The sequence below is a fragment of the Rhipicephalus microplus genome, chromosome 5 (assembly GCF_043290135.1).
Source record: "Rhipicephalus microplus isolate Deutch F79 chromosome 5, USDA_Rmic, whole genome shotgun sequence".
In the NCBI taxonomy this organism is placed as follows: Eukaryota; Metazoa; Arthropoda; class Arachnida; order Ixodida; family Ixodidae; genus Rhipicephalus; species Rhipicephalus microplus.
In genome coordinates this window covers 26,446,708-26,473,124 of record NC_134704.1, presented here as the reverse complement: position 1 = coordinate 26,473,124, position 26,417 = coordinate 26,446,708, and the positions used below count along the sequence as shown (strand labels likewise).

The window sequence follows — 26,417 nt, the reverse complement described above, 5'->3', positions numbered from 1 at the left end:
AACTGCTGCTGTCGCCGCCTTCCCTGTCCCATCAGATAAAAGAGCAGTACGCCGTTTCCTCGGCTTGTGCGCGTATTATCGCCGATTTATCGCCAACTTCTCTAAGATAGCTGAACCTCTTACGCGACTCACCCGAGATGACGTACCCTTTACTTGGGGCGCAGAACAAGACACAGCGTTCACAGAGTTACGACAGAGAATGCAAACAGCCCCTGTTCTTGCCCATTTTGATGAGGACGCTGCTACAGAAATTCATACAGATGCCAGCAACGTCGGACTTGGCGCTGTCCTTGTACAACGACACGGCGTTGTTGAGCATGTGATAGCTTACGCCAGTCGTACTCTTTCTCGAGCTGAGACCAACTATTCTACGTCAGAAAAAGAATGCCTCGCAGTCGTGTGGGCGACGACCAAATTTCGGCCTTACCTCTACGGTCGTACCTTCAAAGTGGTGACTGACCACCACTCGCTCTGCTGGCTGGCAAATCTCAGAGATCCATCCGGCCGTCTCGCACGGTGGAGTTTGCGTTTGCAGGAGTTTGATATTACGATTGTGTACAGGTCAGGGCGCAAACACGAAGACGCCGACGCGCTTTCTCGAGCACCTGTGGGGAACGCTGTCAGGGGCTCCGAAGATGAAGATGCCTTTCTCGGAGCAGTTAGTGACTCCGAATTTATGTTAAAGGAGCGGGCAGACGATGAATTACGCCGCCCAGTCATTGATTCCCTGGAAGGCTGCAACTCTCAGGTCCCTCAACACATTGCTCGCGAACTGTCCTCTTTTTGTCTAAGAAGAGGCATTCTTTACAAGAAAAACGCCCGTGGTAGCGACAAAGCCTTCCTACTCGTTGTTCCTACCGACATGCGTGATGAAATCCTCCTTGCGTGCCACGACGAGCCCACGTCAGGACATTTGGGCTATTCACGAACTCTCGCCCGAGTACGCCAACAGTATTACTGGCCGCGACTATCAACTAGTGTACATCAATATGTGAAAAGCTGCCGTGAGTGCCAGCACCGCAAGACTCCGCCTGTGAGACCCGCGGGCCTGCTCCAGCCGATCGCACCACCACGGACACCGTTTGACCTCGTGGGAATGGACCTTCTCGGGCCCTTCCCTTTGTCGTCCTCTGGGAACAAATGGATTATAGTTGCGACAGATTATCTTACGCGTTATGCTGAAACAAAAGCGTTACCCCGTGGCACGGCCTCTGAAGTCACGCAGTTCTTCGTGCATCAAATTGTCCTACGGCATGGTGCCCCGTCATGCGTGATTACGGACAGAGGGACGTCGTTTACAGCACGAATGATGGAGAACATTTTTAAACTGAGCTGCACAAGTCATCTAAAAACAACGGCTTATCATCCGCAATCTAATGGACTGACAGAGAGGCTTAACAAGACCATAGCGGACATGCTGTCAATGTACGTGGACGTACAACATAAAACCTGGGACGAGATTCTTCCATACATCACGTTTGCTTATAATACGGCAACGCAAGAAACAACGCGATTTCCGCCTTTCCGACTTGTTTACGAACGCAACGTGCGAACCATGCTCAACGCTATGCTTCCGTGCGACCAAAGCAATGAACTTGCTCAAGATGCTGAGCAATACACTCAATACGCCGAAGAAGCTCGTCAGCTAGCTCGCATAAACACCAGTCACCAACAAAATGCAGACGCACGACGTTACAACCTCCGCCATCGAAATGTCACCTACCACCCTGGGGACCGAGTGTGGGTGTGGATCCCTGTCCGGCGACCAGGCTTATCCGAAAAACTCCTAAGCCGTTATTTTGGACCGTACAAGGTTCTTAGACGAATCACAGATCTTACCTAAAAGGTATTTCCGGACGGCGCAGCGTCTTCTCGTCGACAGCTTCGACCCGAAACCGTGCATGTCGTTCGGCCTCGTGCCCTTGTGGTTTCACGTGCTACGACATGCCGTGACATTGCGTTGCTGCTGCTGTTTGTGTTCTCCTGTGTTTTTATGCCTTTTCTTTTTGCGCTTGGCGGAAGCGTTGGCGAAACTTCCTCATTTGCGCTGCGAGTAGTGGCACTCTCTCTCTTTTGGTTCTCTATATCTGCGTGTGTATACCTTCATTTTTTTTTTATTTACGAGCATCGAGTCGATGCTTTCAAAGGGGGGGACTATTGCCACATGGTTTGCTTGGGTGAGATCGCAGAGTGAAAGAAGACAAAGACGATCTCTCTGAGCCGCTGCTTGAGTAGTCGACTAAACGAGCCCATTTTTATCAAGTTTGTGGAGAGTAACGTGACAATATTAATACAAGCGCAAGAGTAGTTATGTGCATAAGAAACAACACTCACTGGTGACGAACTGGTAGATGGCCCGGAATCCCTTGACGCTGGGCGGCCTGCTGCCGAAGCTCTGGAAGATGACGGTCATGCGGTGCTCGTTGGACATGATCTGGTTGGGCAGCTGCGAGCCGCAGAAGTTGTCCAGCCGCTCGCGCTGTCCCTTGATGGTGATGAAGCCAATCACAGAGTCCACGTTCTCGCACCTGCGCCAGAGCAGGAGCACGCATTTGCAGATCGTGGCGCTCGGCGCGAAAAGCCACAACGGAAAGCCTGACAGTAGCATTTCTAGCCCTAAAGATGGCCGCCCTGGCTAGTCTGTGTAAAAAGAAAATTCAGAGCCGTTTTTAGACTCAATGTGAAGGTGCGCGGCTAGTGGAGCTGCGTGGTTCGGCCATGGCGGACGCTGCAAATTTCACGCTATCAAGTATACACTGTCGTACTTTATCAAAGGGAACACGCAAATGCGTGGCCTGCGCTCTGCGGTGGCTGCCTACAGCACCATCAACCGACAAGTGAACAAAGCACGTTCGCTTTTGGCGTCATCTATGGCCAAGCGAGATAACGAGTCATGGCCGGTAGACAAGCGCTGCTAGATTACGTTCCCTCCCCACTCGCGCGGCGAGTGATATCGGGTGATTACTGCAGCCTGCGCCGTGGTCGCAAACAACGTTTGATATGTTGGCAGTGAACTATACGCGCTGCAGGCCAGAGCAGAGAGGGAGTGCAATTTAGCAACGCTTGTCTGCTGGTCATAACTCGTATTTTTTTTTTTTGGCAATAGATGACGCTGAAGGTGAACATGTTTTCTTTTGCTATTGGTTGATGGTGCTGTAGGCAGCCACTGCAGAGCGCAGGCCACGCGTTCGCGTGTTCCCTTTCATAAAGGACGACAGTGTACAAGAAGCGCCGAACCATGCTGCTGTGCTCTTGCGGAGGTCGACTTAGATTCACAGCTCGATAGTGACGCTGAATGACTGCGTTATACGAGGAACTTACTGGAGCAATCCTCAAGAAATATTATATTACGTAAGTGAATTTCATCCCCATGGGTCCGTCTCTCACAACAGGGATCAGGGGAATGAAATGGCGACCACCAACCGATAAGTGCAAGAATACCCCGCTTTCATAATGTTCACTTAAACGATATGGGCCCCACACTTTTTTTCATATTTGAAAACACCCTTATTAAGCATTTTGTTTTTGTCGTTTGCTGCCGACAAGGACATTAATGTCTGGCTAAAGTGGATGTGTTGAAAAGTGTCTCGCGGAACAGGTTCTAAATGAGCCGATCCATGTAGAAAGAGAAAGAGATATTGCAAAACAATTGTCGTGATCCCCATGCATAGTAGATGTATGTGACGCACATCAGCGCTTCTACTGGGCACGTGCCAACCACGAACAATACGAAGTAGTCGTGATGCAATCACATGTATCTCTGACCATTCGCTCACGAGTATATGTACAAGAATCGCAGATTTGCAACGAAGGATTTGTACAGCCAAATTGCTGTAGCGATACAGACTTTAACAGGGCACGGCACTTGGCTGGCGAACACGGCACTTGGCTGGCTTGAGAGGGCACGGCACTTGGCTGGCGAACAAGATGTCTAAAACACCGTTGCTGCTATTGCAGATGCTGCCATGGTTTATCGTCGGAATGCCTGTGGACGACGACGGAAGCTGCTTTTTCTTCGTCGATGCGCAGCGTTGCGAAAATGGAAGCTTGGAGTGCGCACTTTCTGGACTTGCTGCCACGGGTGTGACGTCACCAGCGGCCAGTCTTAAAAAGGGACAACGCGAGAACATCGGCTTCAGAGGGCACGGCACTTGGCTGGCGAACAAGATGTCTAAAACACCGTTGCTGCTATTGCAGGTTAGTTACAGCTCTACGTATCGCAGTGATAATAGATACTTGTTAGTGCTGCCGTGCCCTCGTAGATGTTGTGCTATTTTGAACGATTGCTGGTCAGTACTGTTACTGCTGATGGCTGGTGATGTTGAGGAAAATCCAGGCCCAAAGACTGCTGACATTTTGCAGGAAATTCTCGAAAAACAAAATGCTTTGGAAAGCAAAGTAGACGACATCAGGAAAGAAATTGCAGAAGTGAATGCTAAAACAGATAAGATACAGGGTGTAATATCCATGTTTGATGAAATGAAAGATAGAATGGATAAACTGGAGGCCATCGTTCGAGAGCAAAATGACAAGTTAATTGATTACGAAAATAGAAGCAGACGAAATAATCTCTTGGTGTTTGGCCTTCCTGAGAGCGCGAACGAGTCTGCGCAAGTGTTAAAAAGACGCATTGTGAATGACATTTTTTCTAAAGTTCTTCGCATAGAAGTTACTACAGTGGAAAGAATTCACCGGATCGGAAAAGTAAATCGTGATAGACCAAGGCCCGTGATCCTGAAATTTTACGACAGCAAGGAAAAGGATACTATCTTTAAAAACTGCGCAAAACTAAAGGGAACTTCGATCAGAATAAGCAACGACTATGCGAAGGAAACAGTGCAGATACGAAAGAAGTTATGGCAAAGCGCTGCCTTGGATAGGGAGGCGGGTGCGAAAGTAGTTCTCGTACACGATAAACTCAGGATAAACGATGACATATACGCATGGGATGACGTCAAAGGCGAGCGCTATATGCACTCGGGCAAACGTGGTACTGTTACAACGAAGCGAAGTGAGCGCGTCGTATCAACTGAGTCAAACGGATCTGATAGCCCAGGCAGCTCATTTGAGGCACCAAAAAAATAGCTAAGATTTCTCTCGTTCAATGCTCGCAGTATAGTGAACAAGACTACGCACCTTGAGTACTTATTGCTTTCCCACGATCCTCACATAACCACGATAACAGAAACGTGGTTGCATGAAAATATACCGAATGATTGTGTTGTACCTCCCAGTTACAACATATTTAGAAAAGACAGAGACTCACGTGGAGGTGGGGTGTGTATAATCATTAAAGGTTCTCTTAATGCTTCGATGATTGATTGCGAAGTACCAGAAACTCTCTGGTGTAGAATAACATGTGAAAGCACCGTGTTCCTTATTGGAGTTGTATATCGGCCACCCTCAAGCTCCCCTGAGTTTCTGAAATCCTTGAACAAGTTTTTATGTGCCCATGTAAATGGGAACACTAGGTTGATATTGACTGGGGATTTTAATATTCCACATATAAACTGGAAGAATTTTTCGTACAGTGGTGGGGAGCCAGTAAACGCAGAAAAAATGCTAGAAATTATGTTTACCTACAATTTGAAACAAATAGTGCTTGAAGATACCAGAATTACGCCGACGTCAAGGTCGATACTAGACTTGGTGTTCCTATCAAATAAATTAAATGATTACAAGGTGATGGTGCAAGATGGTATATCAGATCACAGGATGATCTGTCTTGATCTGCCTGTTCGAGCATTGAGACATGTGAAGAGCTATGTGCCAGTAAAAGTTAAAGACTATGCTAGGGCTGACGATACATCGATTCTTGACTATTTGGAGATCCAATTGGATAATTTCGAGAGCATCTCGGGTTTAAAATCAGTAGAAGAGCTATGGCAAGAATTCAAATGTATTATATGTTACTGCATAGCCAAATATGTTCCATCACGCGTTAAAAAAACGAAACAGAGAAGTCCTTGGATCACCCGAGATATAATTCATATGAAGAGGAAACTTAAGAGACTGCGTAAGGGGAGCACGTCGCCAGTGGTTCTGAGAAATTTAAAAACTGAACTCAGGCGTGCCTTGGCTACATCTAAACAAACACTTTTTGAAAAAAACCTCAGTGAGTTCCTCAGGTCTTCACCTCAGAAATTTTGGCGGTATTTTAGCGACAGGAAAGAAACAGCTGATGAAATTCATGTTGGTAGTAACATTATAAGAAAAAAAGATGAGATAGCAAACCATTTCAACAACATTTTTCAGTCTGTATTTAACCCACTGGAAACTACAACGAGTACGGAAGAACCCTTAAGAATTCTTCCCACTGTTCCAATGGAAACACTCGAAATAGCTAGGGAAGGCGTATTTCAACAACTACTCAAATTAGACACGAAAAAATCGAGCGGTCCCGACGGTATACCAACTGTATTCCTCAAGCGATATGCAGAATGGATGTCGCATTATCTGACTATCATCTTTCAAAAAACATATACAATGCACTCACTGCCACAAGATTGGCGCACCGCATTCGTCATTCCTGTATTTAAAGGAGGCAACCGAAAACAGGCTACAAATTACCGTCCAGTGTCACTTACTTCAGTTACCTGCAAACTGTTCGAACATATAATAGCAAAACATATACTCAGGTTCCTAGATCAGAACACTTTGCTGTATCCTTATCAACATGGCTTCAGGACCGGGTTATCAACCGTGACACAGTTAATAGAAACAATCCATGATTTTGCGGCTGCTGTAGATATAAGACAACAGGTTGATGTGGTTTGCGTGGATTTTGCGAAGGCGTTCGATAAAGTACCCCATGTCCAATTAATCTTCAAATTACGTAATGCAGGAATAAATGAGCTCGTAATAAAATGGATTGAAGCATATTTAACAAACCGTACGCAGGTAGTAAAACTGGATGGCCATGTATCAGATCCTTTAGCTGTACTTTCAGGGGTGCCCCAAGGCTCAGTATTGGGACCACTATTGTTTCTCCTCTATATCAATGACATCAGTAGTGTGGCGGCAGAAGAGGGTGTCCAAGTTAAACTTTTTGCAGACGACTGCCTAATCTACGCCACAATTACCAAGTTAGATGACCAATTGAAAGTTCAGAATTGTTTGAAAAAGTTAGATAATTGGTGTAGGAAATGGAAAATGTCAATAAATTATTCTAAATCTACATATACACACATCAGTAAAAGGAAAACTATCCATTCCTTTCCGTACAGCATTGGTGGACACTTGTTGGTGCATGCGCAACAGTTCAAGTATCTCGGGGTAACAATTACGCGAAAATTGTCATGGACTGAACATATAGATAACGTTTGCACGATAGCCTATCAAAAGTTGTACATATTGAGGAAAAAACTGGAACATGCATCGCGTGACGTAAAACATATTGCATACACCACCTTCATTAGGACGATACTAGAATACTCAGCCGTTGTTTGGAGTCCCCATCAAGCGACCCTTAAGAAGAAGCTAGAAAGAATACAAAGACTGGCGGCGCGTTTTATTTGTTCAACATACCGAAGAAAGGAATCGGTCACGCTGATGTTACAGAGATGCAACTTAGATACTCTTGAACTGCGGAGAAAAAAATATAGGCTGAAGGTATTCTTCCAAATAATTCACGATCAACTTAAGATTGATAAGTTCAAATATTTACACCCCCCAGGCAAAATAAATCCCCGAACTAACCACGATTGCGTCATAAAACCATACCAAACAAATACTGACATGTTTCGATATTCTTTCTTCCCGGATGTCGTAGAAATGTGGAACAAACTACCAAACGCAATTGTTGTTTTAAACAATGTCACCGACTTCGAAAATGCTGTAGAGGCACACTTACGAGATTGTTGAGTTTGATGTAAGCGACCTCATGTCCATTATTTTGGAATATGTCAGTGAATTTTGAAATGTTATTTTGAATTCTGAATTGTTATTAATGAAATACCTGTTTTCATTGTGCAGTGCCGAGTGTTACGCAACTTTATGTACCTTGTACATTTTTTTATGTATGTAATTGTATTGTCCTCTCTGTTATGACCCTCTTGGAGGGTTGACAGTATTATTAAATAAATAAATAAATAAACAGATGAGGCGCGATGTAATGATTCAGCTCTTTTTCGAATGAAATTTTGCCCAGCATAAATAATTAACACTCACCCCTTATGAAAAAATTTAATGGAATTTCTGAAGCACTCCACCGTAGCGTTCTTCATAATCATATAGTGGTTTCTAGGTCTAGGATTCCCGCGATTATTACATTCAGTAGTAAGAAATCGAGTTTTTGTTGACTATAAGAGATTAACGCAAATTTTTTTCATTGTGATGTGTTTTAACATTCGGACACGCACTGGAAAATCTGCGTAATTTGATCTTTGCTAAGGCACGTTGCCGGGCTAGTTGGTTGAGATTCATCATTTTCACTGGTATAGCGCACCACGGCAAGGACACACACAAAGGAGAGATGCACAAAGGAGAGTAGCGCTGTGTGTGTGTGCATCTCTCCTTTGTGTGTGTCTATGTCGTGGTGCGCTTTACCAGTGAAAATGATGTACTTTGATTATCAGAAATCCTGCTGCATGTTGTCATCTGAGTCTCCGTTGCACACCTGATGCTAAGAGACATTAGGCTTTGCAGGTCTAATGTCAATCTAATGACTCATTAGGTGTGTATTAGCTGCACATTAGACTCTCAGAATTCATTTTCATAAGGGACGGTACAACGATACAGGCAGTCGTCCATCGCAGAAAAAACCATCGTTCGCTGGAAGACGTCGGCCTCTATAAATGCGTTAATGTAGCACGTCCCAGAGTTATTGATGGTGGGTGGGTGGTTGTTTGGCAAGACGCACATTAGTGCGCAGTGTCTGCAGACGTAATTTCTAGAGCATGCTAACCTATTGATTGATTGATTTATCTATTGATTGATATGTGGGGTTTAGCGTCCGAAAACCACTGAATGATTATGAGAGCCGCCGTAGTGGAAGGCTTTGAAAATTTGGACCACCTGGGGTTCTTCAACATGCGCCCAAATCTGAGCACACGGGCCTACAGCATTTCCACCCCCATCGAAAATGCAGCCAGGATTCGATTCCGCGATCTGCGGGTCAGCAGCCCAGTACCTTAGACACTGGACCACCGCGGCGGGGCTAACCTATTGGCGTCATGCAGACGAACCATGTGACATATTCGAAAAAATTCACGGTAGTAATTAAAAATAACAATGATAACAATAGTTGGGGTTTTAATAATAATATCATCATGGGGTTTAAAGTACCAAAACCATGATATGAGTATGAGAGACGGCGTAGTGGAAGGCTCCGGAAATTTCGACCATCTAGTGTTCTTTAATGTGCCCTGCCATCGCACAGTACATAGGACCCTACAATTTCGCCTCCAGCGAAATGTGGACGCTGCAGCCTGAATTGAACCCACTATCTACGGGTCAGCAGCCGAGTGGCGTAGTCCCAAATCCACCGTGACCAACAATAGTTGAGGTTTTACGTCCCCAAACAACGATATCACTATCAGGAATTTTGTAGCGAAGGGCTCTGGAAACTTAGACGATCCGATGTTTTTCGACGTACGCCTAAATCAAAGTACACGGGACTGTAGCATTTGGCCTTTTGACCGCCCCGGTGAGGAGTTCATTGAAACGCACGCGCGAGAACATTTACGCGAGAGACTCAACAGCGTACAGGGTAACCGCTTAAAGTTTACATCGGCTAGGTACACCTGAAGAAAGAACTCATGAGACTTAAAGAAAGAGCGTAACGCTCTTAGCGAAGCCTCTATTCTGCAGCCCACTGGGATACAACGTAAAAGAAAGCTAGAGAAAAGGGAGATTCGCGGAGGTCACGGACTTCCACAGCCGCAATGCGTCTGTGCTGCGTACCTATGTGCGGGGCCGGCAGTGCAATCCTCTTTTTTTTATCGCTTTCTTTTTGTAACCGCGGCCTGCCACCAAGCTCTGAAAACCCCCCGCTGTGAAGAGTGCCCCTGGGATGAGGTGTCGCCACTTGGGTATCGCCGAGACCACAGCGCACGCTTGCATGACGTCTTCCTCTTCGGGATTCGTTTCCCGACCCCGAGGCCATAATCCGCTTAGCCTCACACACACACACACCCGTGCTCACTGTACACCATCAGACTGCACAAAGCAAGGCCCTCCCAACCTTTCCGCCCGATGCACTCCATCCCGAATTCCCGAGCTCAGGTCTCTGTATAATCCTCCGTGAATCCTCGGCCCCTCTCGCTGCTCATTAGAGTGCTCTCTATCTTCTCTGGCCACACGATGCATCATTTTGCGGCGATGGGGCGGCTGTGACGCCGTGAGTGTGCTGGGCAGCGGTGCGTGGCGATTACGAAAGTCGGTAATCGCGGCTATTCTGCTGCGAGCGCGGTGGGCGTCGAATTAACGCGGACCCGAGCTCAGTCTCGTGCTGATTTGCTTTTGGGCGATGCCCACTCGGCTTTGGCATGCCCGCAGAAACCGACATAACGGAACAGCTACGAGTGATTCCTTTTGACAGGAAGCGCTTTTCGAGCCTCGTAGGACGGTAAGAAACAGAATAAAGAGAGTCAATGGCCGGTGATCAGACGATTTTGGCATGAAAGGAATAGGTACCACGAACCCGCCAGATAGCACTGCTGCTATTTGATCTTCAAGATGTGCCCACGAGAAGCGCCTGAACGAGGACAAAAGCACAAAAACGGAGAAGCGCATCTTGAGTAGCATGGTTGAAGTTGGTAGGCGAATACTTGATGTACTGAACGCTGTGTAATTTGTGCTACGTGTCTAATTTAATGTAAAGATACGAGTATTTGCACCGAACAGCGACCTCACTCAGCCATTTCAAAATGACCGTCGCTCACGCCAACCTCTTGACTATCCATACGGCGTGCGTTCTTCAGAATACTTTTTTTTTTACAGCGAAGGCTGCCATGAGATGACAACAACAACCATTTTTGGCGCCGTAGTTGTCCACCGACGCCATTGCCAGTGTCCGAAACTAGTAGTACACGAAATAAGAAAAAAAAAACACCCATAATACAACGTGATTCGAACCCATGCACTCTTGCACGGTAGCTGAACATTCTACCCGGAGCCTCACTACTTTTCTTTCTTCTGCATTGATGGAGCCACTCAAGTGCTTGAAAAGCCCTTGCAAAAAGACCCTATGTAGGCTTCATGACAGAAAAGAAATCATATTAAAATGCACAAACTTGCGTTTTGAAAAACAGAAATGACAATGACACTTGCGTAACGAGTGGATCGTTGAACGCTTCCGACTCACTACGAAGGACTCAGCCATAAGTCTTCATCGTCATCAGCCACCGCTTCAACAAAGTTCACATGGTGTCCTGCACGTTTTTAGCGGGTACCTCGCTTCTCCGCAGAATGATGAATAATGGCATGGTGGACGGCTTCCCTACAACACAAAAATCACGATGACGTGTGGAGTAGCGGGTGCCTCGCAAGTGTAGTTAAATTTGGAACACCATTAACATGTGTAACAAAGCGTGTTAGGAGAGTATAAAACAGCGCCAGGGCCCCACACAATGAAAGTTACGAAACTAGTAGGCCGTTTAAAAGTTTCAACCTACTACAAAGGGCTCAGCCATAACTCTTCATCGTTATCAGGTGCCGCATCAACAAATTGCACATTGTGACGATGTGTAGCGGTACCTCGCTTCTCTCCAGAATACCGAATAATGGTGCTCTGGGTGCTTTCCTTCACACACACACACACACACACACCACACACACACCACACACACACACACACACACACCACACACACACACACACCACACACACACACACACACACACACACACACACACACACACACACACACACACACACACACACACACACACACACACACACACACACACACACACACACACACACGATTTTTGTCGCAGTAGGTGCCATGCATGTGTACCTACAGTTCTGGCTCAGAAAGTTCACAAAAGGCCCCCGAAAAGCCGCTCTTCATGCTCTCGCTGAGACTGGGCTGTGCTTTGCGGAGAAGACTGACATTTTTTTTAGCCCACATCGCATGCTGCGTTATTAAACTTGGTAGCGACTACGCATTAATACGAAGAAAAAATAAACGAGGACACAGCGGTGTGAGCGCACAGAACGCAGTTATGTACTGATATAAGGAACAGAAGGCGCACATAAATGCAAAAAGAAAACTTCAATCTTCGGCAAGTCATTTTCCGCGTTCGTTAAGGGTGTTCTTTTACTGACAAGGGACATGACGGTGCGTCAGAAACAGGATTGTATAGCGCTCACCACAAAAACTGTTAAAAAAAGAAAAAGTTATGAAGTTCTTTTTTTTCTGCTGTATTTTTTTTGCAGCTATCACAAGATTAAGGCACCGGTGTGATTTTCCTTTGCTTTCTTCGAAATGCAGGCAGTAATTTTAGGATGAAGAAAGATTCATTAGGGAGCAGGGATGAGGAGGGATGACGATAGGCATATGGCAGTGCTTCACCAGTTAAAGGGAATGAGAAGCGTACCAGCATCCCGCGAAAATTGAAGAAACAAAAGCAGGACGCGAGCGAAGAATAGGACACTTGAAGCAGCTTAGCGGTGTCGTAAAGTAGAATGTAACGAGCTCAAGCATGATCGCTGTTTCTTTACATTTTTTTTTGTTCTATACTTGTTCGTTGCATCTATACTGACAAAGAAGTTTCACATTCCACACATGGATGGGACATCGCGTTTGTGTAGTTGTTTTTGATCACCCCGACCGAGGTAGCTGTTGGATGCGCTCACGCAATTCATTATCGTGCTGTTCCGGCCGATCCACTTTCACTTAAGTCTTTTTATTGGATCAATGTCCGCAATCACGAAAGCAGGAAAAAACAAAACAAAAACGAAGCCGGTAACAATAATCCCATAAAACTTTGGCTGGAAAGCTCGCTGGATCCATTCAACTCGGGTTTTCAAGAGGCAACATTGCAAGAAAACTCTCTCCTCCTCTCTCTCGGTGGAGGAAAAATTGAACGAATTTCAAAAGAAATTTAATGAGAAAAAAAATATCAAAGGTCGACTAACTGGCGTGTGGCTATAGACAAAGAAAGCTTAGCAGTAAAAGAAAAGAGCATTATGCAGAAACAGATAGTAACGTCGGACGTGGCCACGAAAGAACAAGTTGTCCTTCACACGTATTACCTTAATGAAAAACAACACATAATGAAGCCAATGATTGTATAGAGAACGCTGAATGTACTCTTTGAAATACATTGAAATAATTACAATATGAATGCGAATAAAGTAAAGCGAGCGTCCCACCGCAGTGGTCTGGTGGCTGGTGTGCTGCACCTGCTGACCCGCAGGTCGCGGGATCGATTCCCGGCTGCGGCGGCCACACTTTAGATTCAGGCACAATTGCTTGATGCTCGTGTACTTGGGTTTAGGTGATAAAGAACCCCAGGGGTCAACATTTTTGGAGCCCTCTGCTACGGCGTTTCTCATAATCACATTGTGGCTTTGCGAGGTCAATTCGCAGCCGTTATGTGAAGTATAAAGCGAACGAAAAGAGAACGGATCGAACCTACGACCTTCGTATTACGCGCCCGATGCCCTATCAATTATTATGCGGCGGCGGTCATCCTCTCGTACTTTTTATCGTGTAATTATGCGCATGCAAACCTGGGGAGTGTTAGTCAACGTCTCCAAAAGCCATGGCAGTGGTTGTGGACCATGGTTGTTTACAGTTGCACGTAGCACGCGATTTTCCAACGAGCAGACAGCTGTCCAATAAGCTCTCACATGCTACGCGAAGGCACCAAGTCTGCCGATGTGAGAGGCTAGCTATGAATAAAAAAAAAAAAGAAAAGTGAAACTTGAGAGCTTGTTTTTTGTTGGTTGTATATTGTTGTAGGTTGTAGTTCGTTGTACTTTGCAAACGGTGCCATCTTTCGGGGAAAGTGGGAATCCTGTGACGTAGGAAAACAGTGACTGATGGTAGAGGCTGATGAAGAAGAAGTGAGAATTGAATAAACATGAGGTATGAGCCAGGCCGCGTCTCTCAGTCATCATAGCGTCACACACACACACATATAGAAGAGCTCTGAAAACTTCCTGCTCTTTCTGCAAGTGCAAGTGGCACAAAGCTACCAGGACATCGAAACAGCAGAGAAATCTTACGAAACATTTCGGATTGACCAGATGTGTACATGTAAGAGCTTCTCGTTGAATTTCAAAACTCAGAGCCGACACGACCGGAGAAAGTTATGTTTGTGAAAACCGAACGAAATGTGCAGTGACGGAGAGACGGCAACCGTGCATATGGAAACACTACGCTTGCCCTGGCGGGTAAGCTCATAAAATGTGCCTGACTGCAGATTACCCAACTCTTTATGTCGCACTAAAACGTCACAAACCTGCGCCATTCGATTCAGTTCGCATACTTGAACGACACTTTGCTACTTCGAGTGGGTTAAGCGGGTGGCGGGATAGGGAGGGGAATAGCGTCGCTGGGAACATTGAGGTTGCCGTTACGCAAAACATTGTTACGTAAATGTGCCTGTTATCTGCATAAACGCGTGGTGTTCTTGAGCGCCGTTTTCGGGGGCTCTTTTCGCGGGTTCTGACGCAAGTGCTTTGTGCAGTACCTTTTGAAGAAATTTAGATGCTCTGGGGGCTGTAGAGGTAATTTAAAAAACGCCGTCATGGTCATAAGAAGTGTGCAACCCGTTACACGTAGAACTTATGCAAGGCTGTTAGGTTATGCTAATATGCGGATAAATTATGCCCGATGTAAAACCAAGAAAGTAAAAAGAGAGAGCGACTGAGAAACACGGACAGCACTTTTATTTTGGTGGCAGCTTGCACAGGTCCAATCTCTGTTTTCTTTTTTTTTTTGAAATTGTGTCTGACGTGGACATTACTCAATTAATGAATTTAGCATAACATTTTGGTTGCTTGGTTGTTACAATGTAAACTTCACAAACACACACACACACATACACACAAGCACGCGCGCGCGCGTACGGTGTATCACAAAAGTAGACACCAATGTGCACACAAAGGGAAGAACATGATAAATCACTGACTTGCCTACACATCTACCTATATAGTGCATCCCGGAGGCGTCAAAGTACATCGTCTTGTTGCCACTTGTAAATGTGCTTGCTGTACAATAAAAAAGGCATGCTATATAACGTTAGTGAACATGTCCTGTTCCACTCTTACAGCGAGAAACTATACACTAACTAACAAAAATTGCTCGATGGTCCCAGGCGCTCACAAAGAGGCAATTTTCGCCAACTTCGGCAACGTGCTTGCCTCGCAGATTTTCTCCGCAGACACCGACGAGTATACTTGCGGACAGCCTTGAAGCCCACCATGTGCATAAAATTGAGACGGTGGCGACTCGAGGCGCGCCCACGACTCCACGCGACAGGTCCATTGTCGAGCGGCCGTCGGAGGAACTTTCGAGTGAGGACACAATGGAGGCTTATTATTCGCACTCTTTGCGTGACGAGTCATCCTTCATGAGACTCGCCGAGCAGCTCGCGATGACGGGCGAGGCGACGATTCATTCGTTCGCTGAAGTGCTGACGACGGCAGAGCCGCTCTTTGGCGAGTGGCGCGAGTGTCGTGAGGTCAAATAGCTACGCCACGAATAAGAAGGAATGCGCGGCACTTAAAAGACCTTTGGATACTGAGCAGTATATCATGCTTTAATAATACTGTGCAGGGTATTTCTCCAAGTGACGCAAAGCACCCGAGACAGTTCACCGGTCATCCTATAACCACGTATCACAGTAGGTTACACGCCGGGTTTCGTAACCTGTTATATACACCCGCATGTTTTCGTGATAAAGGATAAAAACAAAAAAGAAAGAAGGGGTGAAGAAATAATGTCAATGTGTAGAAAAGCACGAAACGAAAAACTGAGGAGCTGCAGGCTTGGTGTATGCGTAAATGTTCCTAACAGCAGAACGTCATACTTGCGAATAATATCAAATAAAGTTGCAGTTCATGAAATGGGTAGCCTATGCCGTGAAGTGATTTTAGTAATCGAGATGTCTAGTTTCAGGGCAAAAAAAGTTGTGTTCCGATACGAGATTTGAACCCTTGAAATAGTCAAGGTTTGCTTTACGTACATCCGTTGCATATGTCTGTTAGCCGGTCGTCTCTTTAAAGTAAAAAGGACGTTCGAAATCGGGGGCAGGACTTGCTCTTGCACCTTGCATGTGTTGCATGCACGACGTGCCTTTGTTTGTGGACATATTTAACCCGTGCAACAAATGCCGTGTAAGTTAAGTGCCTGCCCGTGCAAGCTAAGTTAAGCCCGTGCAAAGTTCAGCCCATGCAGTTAAGCTCGTGCAAAGCCTGTGCAAGTTAAGTGTGCATGCACCCCTATCACATTACGTTTTGTCATCCATTCTTTTCTGAGGCATTTTAAATGCCTAATAATTTTTTGTGCCAACTTGAAGCGATAACTGTCCAGTCAACTTTCTGTCACACTAGACGAGCAGTGCCACAAAAAAATTAGCGTATAAAACAAGATAAAATTTCTTGCCAAAACAACGTTACAGCTCCCCCCCCCCCCTCCCGCCACCCTTTTTTGTGGGTGAATCTCATAATCAGACGGCTACACAACACTGCCAAACTTGTAGAATTTGAACATATCTGAACCCCATGGGGTGTGAGGGGGAGTAGAAATCTAATTTAATTGACGATAGCAATCTGACATACCGATTTCAAGCATGAAACGACACGCTGATAATCCACTGAGTTGAATGTATGCACTTATATGATAGATCAGATCCCCTCTATGAGGGTGACGTCATTCCGTGATCATTTCTGTGTCTGTGCTAAAAATTCCTTATGCTAAAAACTTTTGTAAGAAGATGTTTCAGTCAATCACGATGTAGGGCATATTGTTAGCGAAGCCGGCTGACAAATCTGAAAACAAGCCTACGAGATAGAAGTTTCGTGAATTCGCCCTCTTGTGTCTATAACGCTGCACGTCTTTAGCTAAAACATTGCCTCCGAGATGATGGGCGCGCAGCGTGTCGCACACACGGCATCTCGGAGGCCATGACTAAAAGCAGGCATAAGCGCAAGAGACGGGGAAGGGTAGAGGTAACGTGCTTTCTTCCTCAGGCGAGCAGCGTGACACATGGCCGCGACGGAGAGTGTCGCGTACGAGAGTTACGGACGCGTCAAAAAAAAAAAAAAAAAGAGAGAGAGAGAGAGAGAGAGAGAGAGAGAGAGCAGAGAGAAATAGGTGGGCGGGAAACACTTAGAGGGGTTAGTCGGATCGAGCCTCGTACGAGAGCAGCAAATCCTGGACTTATACGCCAGGACTTTGGTGCTCGCGATAAATCTCCGTCAAGAGTGGCACTCCATGCGCCACTTGGAAGGAGCGCCTGGCGCGCCATCTATCGTGAGTCGGAGCATTCGAGCGTACACAAGCAGCAGCCGGAGAAGAAAGAAAAGGCTGGACGAATGAGCAATGACTCCGCAGCAACGCCAGTGCGGCGAGCAGTAAACAGCATCAACATGCACTGCACAGAGTTCCCGAGAAGAAGTGGCGGATCTATTGGACGCCGCATAAAGAGAGAGGGAGAGGTAGATAGCATCGGATGAATTTGCCGAAGGAGTGGGGCCACCAGTCTTCGAGAGGAAGGAATGCTTTTTTTTTATTATTTAGTTGCGCGCACAGAACTTGGTACTTACTTATTCAGGTGTCGCAATGCGAATATCGAAAGAAAATCGGTGTAATATATTGACCTCCGGTTGTACGTGCATAAGTGTGATTCATCGAAGAAAAAGTTAGAGGCGCAAATAAAGACCTCAGAAAATGGTGAACCACCAGCAGGAACGACGACGTTGGCATGCTATGTTTTTCTTCTCTTGCGTCTTTATCTGCATACACCAATTTTTTTCATAATAAAGACATATCAACCAGTGGAAGTTAGTACAACGTTGTCTTTTGTCCAGAAAGTGCACAACGGCCCATGAGGTGAAGCTCCTGTTGAGGGACGCGGATTACTGCTGAGGTGTCGCACTCTGATGCAGACAATTGCGGGGCTCACTTTTCTTTTCTCTATGTAACAGTGCCCCTCCCCTTCCCTGAAATTCGGATTGATTTGGCTTCCGCGGCATTTCGTAACGCATCATGGTGCAGAAATGCGTTATTATTGTGTGAGAGTTAGCAAGATTGCGGAATTTGGCATCGTGAATGGCAAACCTAATAGTCGGCGCACGCCGCAATATTAGTGATGGAGTACGACGGTGACACGAAGGTAATCGCCATTGGATTATTTTGTTGGGAAACGCCTAACAGTTCAACAAAGGACGCTGATGCAAAAAGTATTAATTTTTTTTAGTAATAGTCCAGCAGGCACGCGCACTGAACATGATACAGCTGCCATAATGTCAATTCCTGTGGTTTTACGCACCAATATCACGATAATATTACGAGGGACGCCGCAGTGGGGGACTACGGATTAATATCGATCACCTGATATTCCTCAGCGTGCACTTGTACCTAGGCACACGGGTGTTCATTTCATTTTACGCATCAAAATGGTGATAGACCTGCAATCGTGTGAAGACGCCACAGCTGTATATGCCGCTAGTCGTACGAAAGAATGACGCGCTACCTTGCCACATAAATCTGTAGGGACACATACTAACGCACCGGCATAGATCTGTGTGACCTGTTAGCCTATAGCAGGGTTGCGGTTGGGCAAATCTTAGGGGAGCCATACTGCAAGCTAAATGTACCGAAAATAGCCATACCATTAAATTTTCGTGCTACATTTGTAGCCATACAGAAGTAAACCTATATTTTGAATACAGCTTTTATTAATAAACAATAACTTCATTTTGAATAAGCGAACACGCAGAAGAAATAGCGAAATACTTTCACCACTCGCTTGACCTTCAATGCACAGGTAAGTTGAAAATCATAAAGTTATCGCAACTCCAGTGCTCCTGCATGGAGTTTTTCTAGGATAGGCACACTTCTTGTCACAGTGATTTTAATCCCGTAACTCAATACTGACATTAAACGTTCACGTTTTTCCTCAGAGCCGCAGCCGAACTCGATTTAGTAGAGTTATCTCTATACTATAGTCCAGCTAGAAGAATTGAACCCTGGTTGAAGATTAAGACTCACCGTGGTGGGTCTACAATGCTCGACTGCCGAGTGCAATGTTGTGAAGTCAGATCCCAGCTGCGCAGGCTGGATTTTCGATGTAGGCGAAAACGAAAGATGCCCGTGCCCTTAGATTTAGGTGCACGTCAGAGAACTACGTGTGGGCGCCACTTCCGGAGCCCTCCACGGCAGCGTCCCTCATAATCATATCGTGGTATCGCAACAATCTCTGTAGATTAGGAGCCCGGCTTCGTTTTGTTACGGATATCTCGTTTTGGTTGAGTTTGCGCGAGAACACGCGCTGCGCTTCAGCTTAAAAAAAAAAAGTAGCGCGCAGCGTCAGCATAGACGGTAGGCAGCGTCAGCATCGGGATCGCCAAGCATTTGCTTACGTGGGCGCAACTTCGTCCCTCCGTCTCTGCATCGCGCCACAAGTTGGGTGCCGCAGTGCGCACCAACCAGCTGGCGGATTGAAAACATGTGCGCGCGCGTCGGCAACCACGACAGGAAAGCTTTGAAAGAATGGTTATTCTTAAGGTTTATATCATATTTTAGCTGTGAGTTATAATAGAATGTCTTGTAAATGCACCGAAATATAGTTGGAAGAGCCACGGAAGAGACTTCAAATTTGCATCGCCAGACGGAATTGCAAATCAGTCAATTGGGCGCTACAGCCACCAATGCCGATCCTGGCAAGCAGTGCGCTCTTCGCGATGCATACAACTTCACGTGCGTCTGGTATAGAGTGCCACCTTCCGTGATCTCCGTGTTGCAAGCATGGACGTCGCCACAGTCAGAGTCGATCTACCTATAGTACAGGTCGCATCTTCAATCTTCAATATCGCGTGATAACATAGTGGCATCCAGTTCACAAATGTGCATTGCCGCGGGCACATGCGGTCTGCCTTCGCCGGTGGCGATGGGTAGCAAGGTTCTTTTGCTTGTATATTTGACACGTGGCGAGATTGAAGAAGCCATAGGAGGAGGTAGCTTAGTGACACCAAACGTATAAAAATGATCGTACGCATCGGAAACGCGGTTTCGAAAACCTGCCCGCTAGTGCAGTAATATTTCCACCCGCAAATCAGTTCTCCAATGAATAAATGTTGCGACATTCAGAGCCGCACAACCGGAAACGATTTCCAGCTTACATCAAAAATTTTTTTTGTGCCATCTGCACTACATATTTTCTACTCGAATAAGTTGCCTAAGGTCGATACATTTTGACAGACCAAGAGGCATGTTAGAAGCAGGTCTCACTTTGAAACGATGGGTACGTAAGAAACCGCAAAAAGGATAAAAAGATGATACACCCGCTAGCTTCACGCCAAAACTCCAACGCTCATCTAAAGCACTTGCTCGCAATTGCGGGAAGTTCAACTCCCTTTTATCTCTGTTTTCGTTCCGCGACAGCCGGCCGACGCCTTTGATGGAAATGCGAATCGCCGCGGCATTTCGGAAGTTCGGCATCCCTCTTGGTCAGTCTTCTCCGTGCGCGTGTATGCTTTACGACGTTCATGCCCGACAGACTGACCGAAATGGTCGGCGGATGACTCCCATATATAAAACTGCGTCTATATATATGTAAAGGAGGCATAAAAGGCCGGCTTTGGCGCTTGTTTACATCAAAAACCAAATTATATACATATGAAGCACAGACAGATGCGTAGATGAGGCAATAATGGCAAAACGTCTATCAGGTTTAACATAGTAAAAGACAGAAGTGTATATTTCGCGGCACCACTTATACTGTGCAGTACTGCAGCGCACTTGGCTGCTCGTAAGGCATAGTAAATGTAGAGGTCCTCCTCTAAGTCCTATTCATTTTCAAGCAAAGCATACCAGTCACGGATTTCGTTGGCAACGTTGTCGTATAAATAAATAAAAAAATAAATAAAAAAATAAATAAATAAATAAATAGGTGAATAAATAAATAGAGTGGTGCCAGCCAGGTACAGAAAGGCGACTCTCAAAGCTGCCCGGGTGACGTGCTAACTCGTGTGCGCTGTTTTCCCCTAAATTTTGCTCTCTCGAGTGTGGGCTGATCGGCGGTCAGTCATTTCTGATATGGCAATTCGATCTGTTTTTTTGAGGTCACTGGCAGATTGGTTGTTGCCTCATTTCAAACATTCAATTGTTGTTTGGATGTGAACGCACGACCTCACGTTCCGGCTCCGTAACATGAGGGCGTGCCTACGCGAGTGCGTAGGCGCGCCCTCGCACCACGCCTGCAGCCAATCAGAGCCTTTTCGATCCCGCTGTGGAAAAAGAGAAACAAAGAAAAAAAGAAGGAAAGAAAGAAAGGAAGGTAGTACGACAGACACGCACAACCTAAGCTTTCTTTGTCCCCATTTTCCCGATAGGTCAAGAAGGACTTCTGAATTTTTCTATGCTTGGGTTCGTGGCACCCTCCACCTACGTTATTTAGTAAAAAAAAATGCTATATTCACAGACAACTTTATGTGTGAATGAAGCAAACGTTAAATAACTAAATCGCGCGCAAGGCAGTGCCGATGCACGTAGTCGCAAAATAGTGCTCGTATTTTGTGCGTGATATATCAAAAACGTTCCTACGATAACGAGACAAGCACGACGAAAGAAGCCGAAGAGCGCTTGTCGTGTTAGCGTGCAATATTTTTGATATCTTTTATTTTATGCACGTAGCTCTTTGAGACACGACGCAGCTCACACCAGCGAGGTATTTCTGCTTTCTGTAATCGCGCTTTACAGATCAGCTAGCGCCACCATGCGGATTTTTTCGGAAGCTGGAAGACGGTGGTGCGGGCTCATCGTAGTCGTGCTGTACCATGGCTAAAAACGGGCTACGAGCTAAGAGCAAACGCACGTGTAGTGTCCCTATCTCCTAAATCACTCCTGTTTCACAGCGTCCGTGTCACTCGGCTACTTTGAACGATCGTTTCGCAGCTCAGCCGGTGCGAGGAACCGTATACGTCTCGTCATAAACGCGCGTGTGGCGCTTTGTTTACATCTGCGCTACCGCTGTTCGCTCTAAATTCTCGCATATTGTACAGAGTTTGCAAAACGTGACCAGCGATAAACGCTGCCCCTCCTTCGACAACATATATCTCTGTTTAGTGCTTAGAGACACCAGAGGCCCGAAAGCCGCCTTATTCTCGAGACGCGCATGCCTTAGGGTAGCCTCCATCATTTCTCGACCCGCCATATTGAAACGCTCTCCGCGCCACCTACAGGTGTCGGAAAGTGGGAATACACGTTGTCACTTTGCGTTAATACACGCGCGCGAGAAAGTCGAGAGTACTACGTGTACCTCGAACGCTAAGCTACGTATTCATAGGTATGAAACGCCAATTCCACAACAATGGGAGACTCGCGCCATACCAAACCGCTTCGCGTAGCGCCTGCGCAGAAGCTCCGCCGTGTATAGTTTTCTCTTCATGGGCAAGAAAAGTCGCACGATGGCCACCGGTGTTGGCTCGCCATGAACAGTGACCTAACTATCCCGCCACCCCACCGACAGATGAAAACTGGCGTCGAGATTATGTGTGCTCGTTCTAAACGTGAGTGTAAGCGCAAAAATATCCGAGTCAACTGATGGGGTCAATCGACAATAAAAGGAGCAAAATGAAACCAAAACAAATGAACTTGTACGAACGCTGACGTCGTGTAGACAAAAGAAAAACGATGCTTCGTCAGACAATCTAGTACATTGTTTTGCTCACAAAAGAAAGCGTAGTGACAGAAACTGCGTCACCTCACTAAGTGCATTATGAAAATGGCTAAGAAAGTGGTGGGTCACAGTAACGTACATTCAGCTCTTGCTTTCGCGTGCCGTTAGTAGAGCTAATAAACGCCTTTCTTTGAGCTCACAAATCCAAATATACGCCAAAAGTTTTTGAAGTACCTCCAACAAATAGTGTAGGGTGATCACAGAAAAAGAAAGCAAGAACACGAGAAGGTTATACACAGAAAGAAACAAATAAAGTCAGATCACGCTAGGAAGTTAACCTAGAGCTCTAGTTTTTTAGGCAGAACAATGGCGTTTAAGATGCAGACTATGTTCAGACCAGTATGTCACTTATACACGGGTCTTAACACGCGCGTTGATCGAACCCACGTACTCGTACTTAGTTTAAAGCTCTTCACTGCGGCGTCACTCAGGAAACACTAATAAGGCCTCAGGAATGAGAGCAGAGAAATTACATTTAATACTGTTGTTCGCTAGACAAACTCGGAAGCAACTGATGGTCAGCACGGTTGGTTGCAGCGTATATAGATGACGGCCAATGAATTCGTTCAAAGTTACTATATTTGTAGCAATCCATTGTTACGATTGAGAGGCCCAAATCCTTTCGCGCACATCTCCGCAAAGAAGTCGGAGGAGTAAAAAAAAAGAAGAGAAAGAAACAACATAATTCTCCGTCACGCAGGGTTCTGACCACGGCAGCAATCTTCGTAGCTCGGCATTTCTGTACGGCCCAGTCTGTTCTTTTTTTTTTGGGGAAGGGGGGGGGGAGGAGTAGTCCAAGGCAACGTTACTGCGTCCAATATATCCGCCCTGCTGACCACAGCGCGTTTAAAAATTGCTCTCCAGCGAGTTCGCAAAGAACAGAAAAGACTAAAAGAAGAGCGTAGGTTGAAAAAGAAAAATAGAATCGATGGTGCTGACACTGTACTTCGAAGAAGTCTGAGTGTAGACTTGACGTTTTCAGTGATTCCCTAACGTCGACCAGTGAGCCGAGAGGAAGAAAAAAATATGTGACGTGGGAGCTCGTTGGAATTGCAAACGTGCCATTCATCCAGCGAGCCTACATCCAAAGGCGCTGGAGCGACAATGGTGTGACAGAGGGAAAAGCAGCCGACGATGAAGCATATTTTGCAGCCGCAGTTGGCTGCAAGTCTGTATTCCTCGACGAAAGACTTCAGGGGTGGAGCTAAAGAATACACCGCGCTTATACGCACGAGGTAGTAACGAAACTTGACAAGATTATCGTAATGATTCGCACAAAACTTAGATAAAAGGCAAAAAAAAGCACAAGGTCATATGTTAGATTGATTGATTGATTTGTGGGGTTTAGCGTCCCAAAACAACCGTTCGATTATGAGAGACGCCGTAGTGGAGGGCTCCGGAAATTTTGACCGCCTGGGGTTCGTTAACGTGCACCCAAATCTGAGTACACGGGAAAGTCATATGTTAGGATAAATTGAAAACTTCTCCGGAGTTGTACACTTCCTGCTTGGCTAAATACCCCAGCCGATGCTCGGTCGCTCCTCGACAGTGGTAGTGAGGCACACATCTATCAACAACAGCTTGCTAATTCTCGTCTTAATCCCGTTGCGAGTTCTGCTCATAAGGACATTTGTTGTGTGCAGGCGATTCATGTTTACATATTGCCTACAGATGTCGTTCAGAAGGCCATTCTTCCGAGCTGTGCGGCTGGCTGGATATACGAAGTTCAAGCCAGCGCGCCGCATTAGGAAGCTTCACCACGCTGCATACATTCTCCAGCAAGCTGTCGGCAAGCTATTTACATACACCATTTACTGCTGACGGTGCGCGGAGCTCTGGTGCGGCAGAGGTTTGTTCCCTGCCACCCGCGAAACGGCGTAAAGGGATGCGCTTTAAAGCTCGTCTCCCCGCTCTCTTTTTGGATGGACTTGGGATGCGTGCCCCCGATGTGTATACACTGTACTACACGACATGGTCGCCCGCGCTGGCGTGCTTCTCTCTAGGGAAGGGGGAGGAGGGAAGGGGGAGGAGGAAGAGAAAGGGGCACATGTCGCGCTTTCACCGCAAATATTACATTGAAGCTATAGACTACGCGAAAGCCATTCAGTCCGCTGCAGTGGCTGTGGTTGCGGAAAGGGTGAGCTGCTGGCTAGAAGAGTCGTAGTAGGGACTAGTCGGTTGCGCATAGTCGACACTTGCAGCGCGCTACTCAAACACGAAGAAGTTCGCACGAAAATAACACACAGGATCACACAGGACAAGCACTCTGTGCTGTTTTCACGCGGCCATCTTTGTGTTTGAGCAGCACGCTGCAGGTGTCGAGCTATTCTTTCTGCATATGTCATTTAAATTGATGGCTATCGTAGTTATAGCTTCGCCCTTGAGGCGAAACTGTGACTTTTAAAAAGTGAACCTGCTTAAGGCAGGTGCGATTTGTGCGGCCTTTCAGGTATGTGCCTAAAAAATGGGGTTAATACTTTTAATAAGCCATGGCCCACTAAAATTAAAAAAAATTCGGCAGATCCCACGTACCTGAAGAATCGATGTTATGCGAAGCGCGCGGAGAGAGGGTGACCGTGTTGCAATCTTTCTATGGAAGCGACACGTTTTGGACGGCATGCGCGACGTGTTTTTGACGACGTAGGCGACGTGTTTGACGACGTACTCGGCGGGAATGTGACATTGTTGATGTCTTGACCAGCGCGTTATATTCGCCAAACCATCTTACCCTCCCACACTAATTTTGTTTGACGCCAAGTTAAGCGGGTGATCACGAGACAACCCAGACGTAAGCGGATAGATAGATAGATAGATAGATAGATAGATAGATAGATAGATAGATAGATAGATAGATAGATAGATAGATAGATAGATAGATAGATAGATACGTAGATAGATAGATGCCAAAAGTGCTTGCAGTACGCAAAGAATTGCTTCGCATTTAGAAAAAGTTAACCCCAACAGTTGGCCCACGGGTATGTGCCACAGAAATGAGGGCGGCCTATCAGAAAACTATCATCTCAAACGGGTGTGTGCCATAAAAAAATGGGTAAGTCCGACTACTCGGCATTGCTGCGCAACAGACAGGAAGAAGGCGATAGTCAGCCAAACACTCGGGAATGGGAGAGGCAATGGCGGCTGTGATAGGAACCCGAAGCGATGGAAGACCTGCGCCAACGTCTACGTGCATGCCCGTAGATCTACGAGAGGTGCGGACGCTCGGCGCCCCGCCGTGGTGGTCTAGTAGCTAAGGTACTCGGCTACTGACCCGCAGGTCGCGGGTTCAAATCCCGGCTGCGGCGGCTGCATTTCCGATGGAGGCGGAAATGTACGCCCGTGTGCTCAGATGTGGGTGCACGTTAAAGAACCCCAGGTGGTCGAAATTTCCGGAGCCCTCCACTACGGCGTCTCTCATAACCATATGGTGGTTTTGAGACGTTAAACCCCACAAATCAATCAATCAATCATGCGAACGCTCGTCTTCAGCCAGAATTTCTGTCTCTGAAGCCTTTACATCCGTGTCTTGTCTGCTGCGACTGTCTGTGGTTTAACTCTAAC

At 46.3% G+C, this 26,417-nt stretch overlaps 1 protein-coding gene across 2 annotated transcripts in view; it reads right to left on the bottom strand.

The window, feature by feature from the left end:
- LOC142817694 (suppressor of lurcher protein 1-like) overlaps positions 1–26,417 on the bottom strand; it is a 413,217-nt gene that overhangs the window by 40,357 nt on the left and 346,443 nt on the right. For both annotated transcript variants that reach the window (XM_075895045.1, XM_075895044.1), the window contains exon 10: positions 2,335–2,528. In XM_075895045.1, the coding sequence (XP_075751160.1) occupies positions 2,335–2,528 (194 nt within the window). The remainder of the gene's footprint in view (positions 1–2,334; positions 2,529–26,417) is intronic.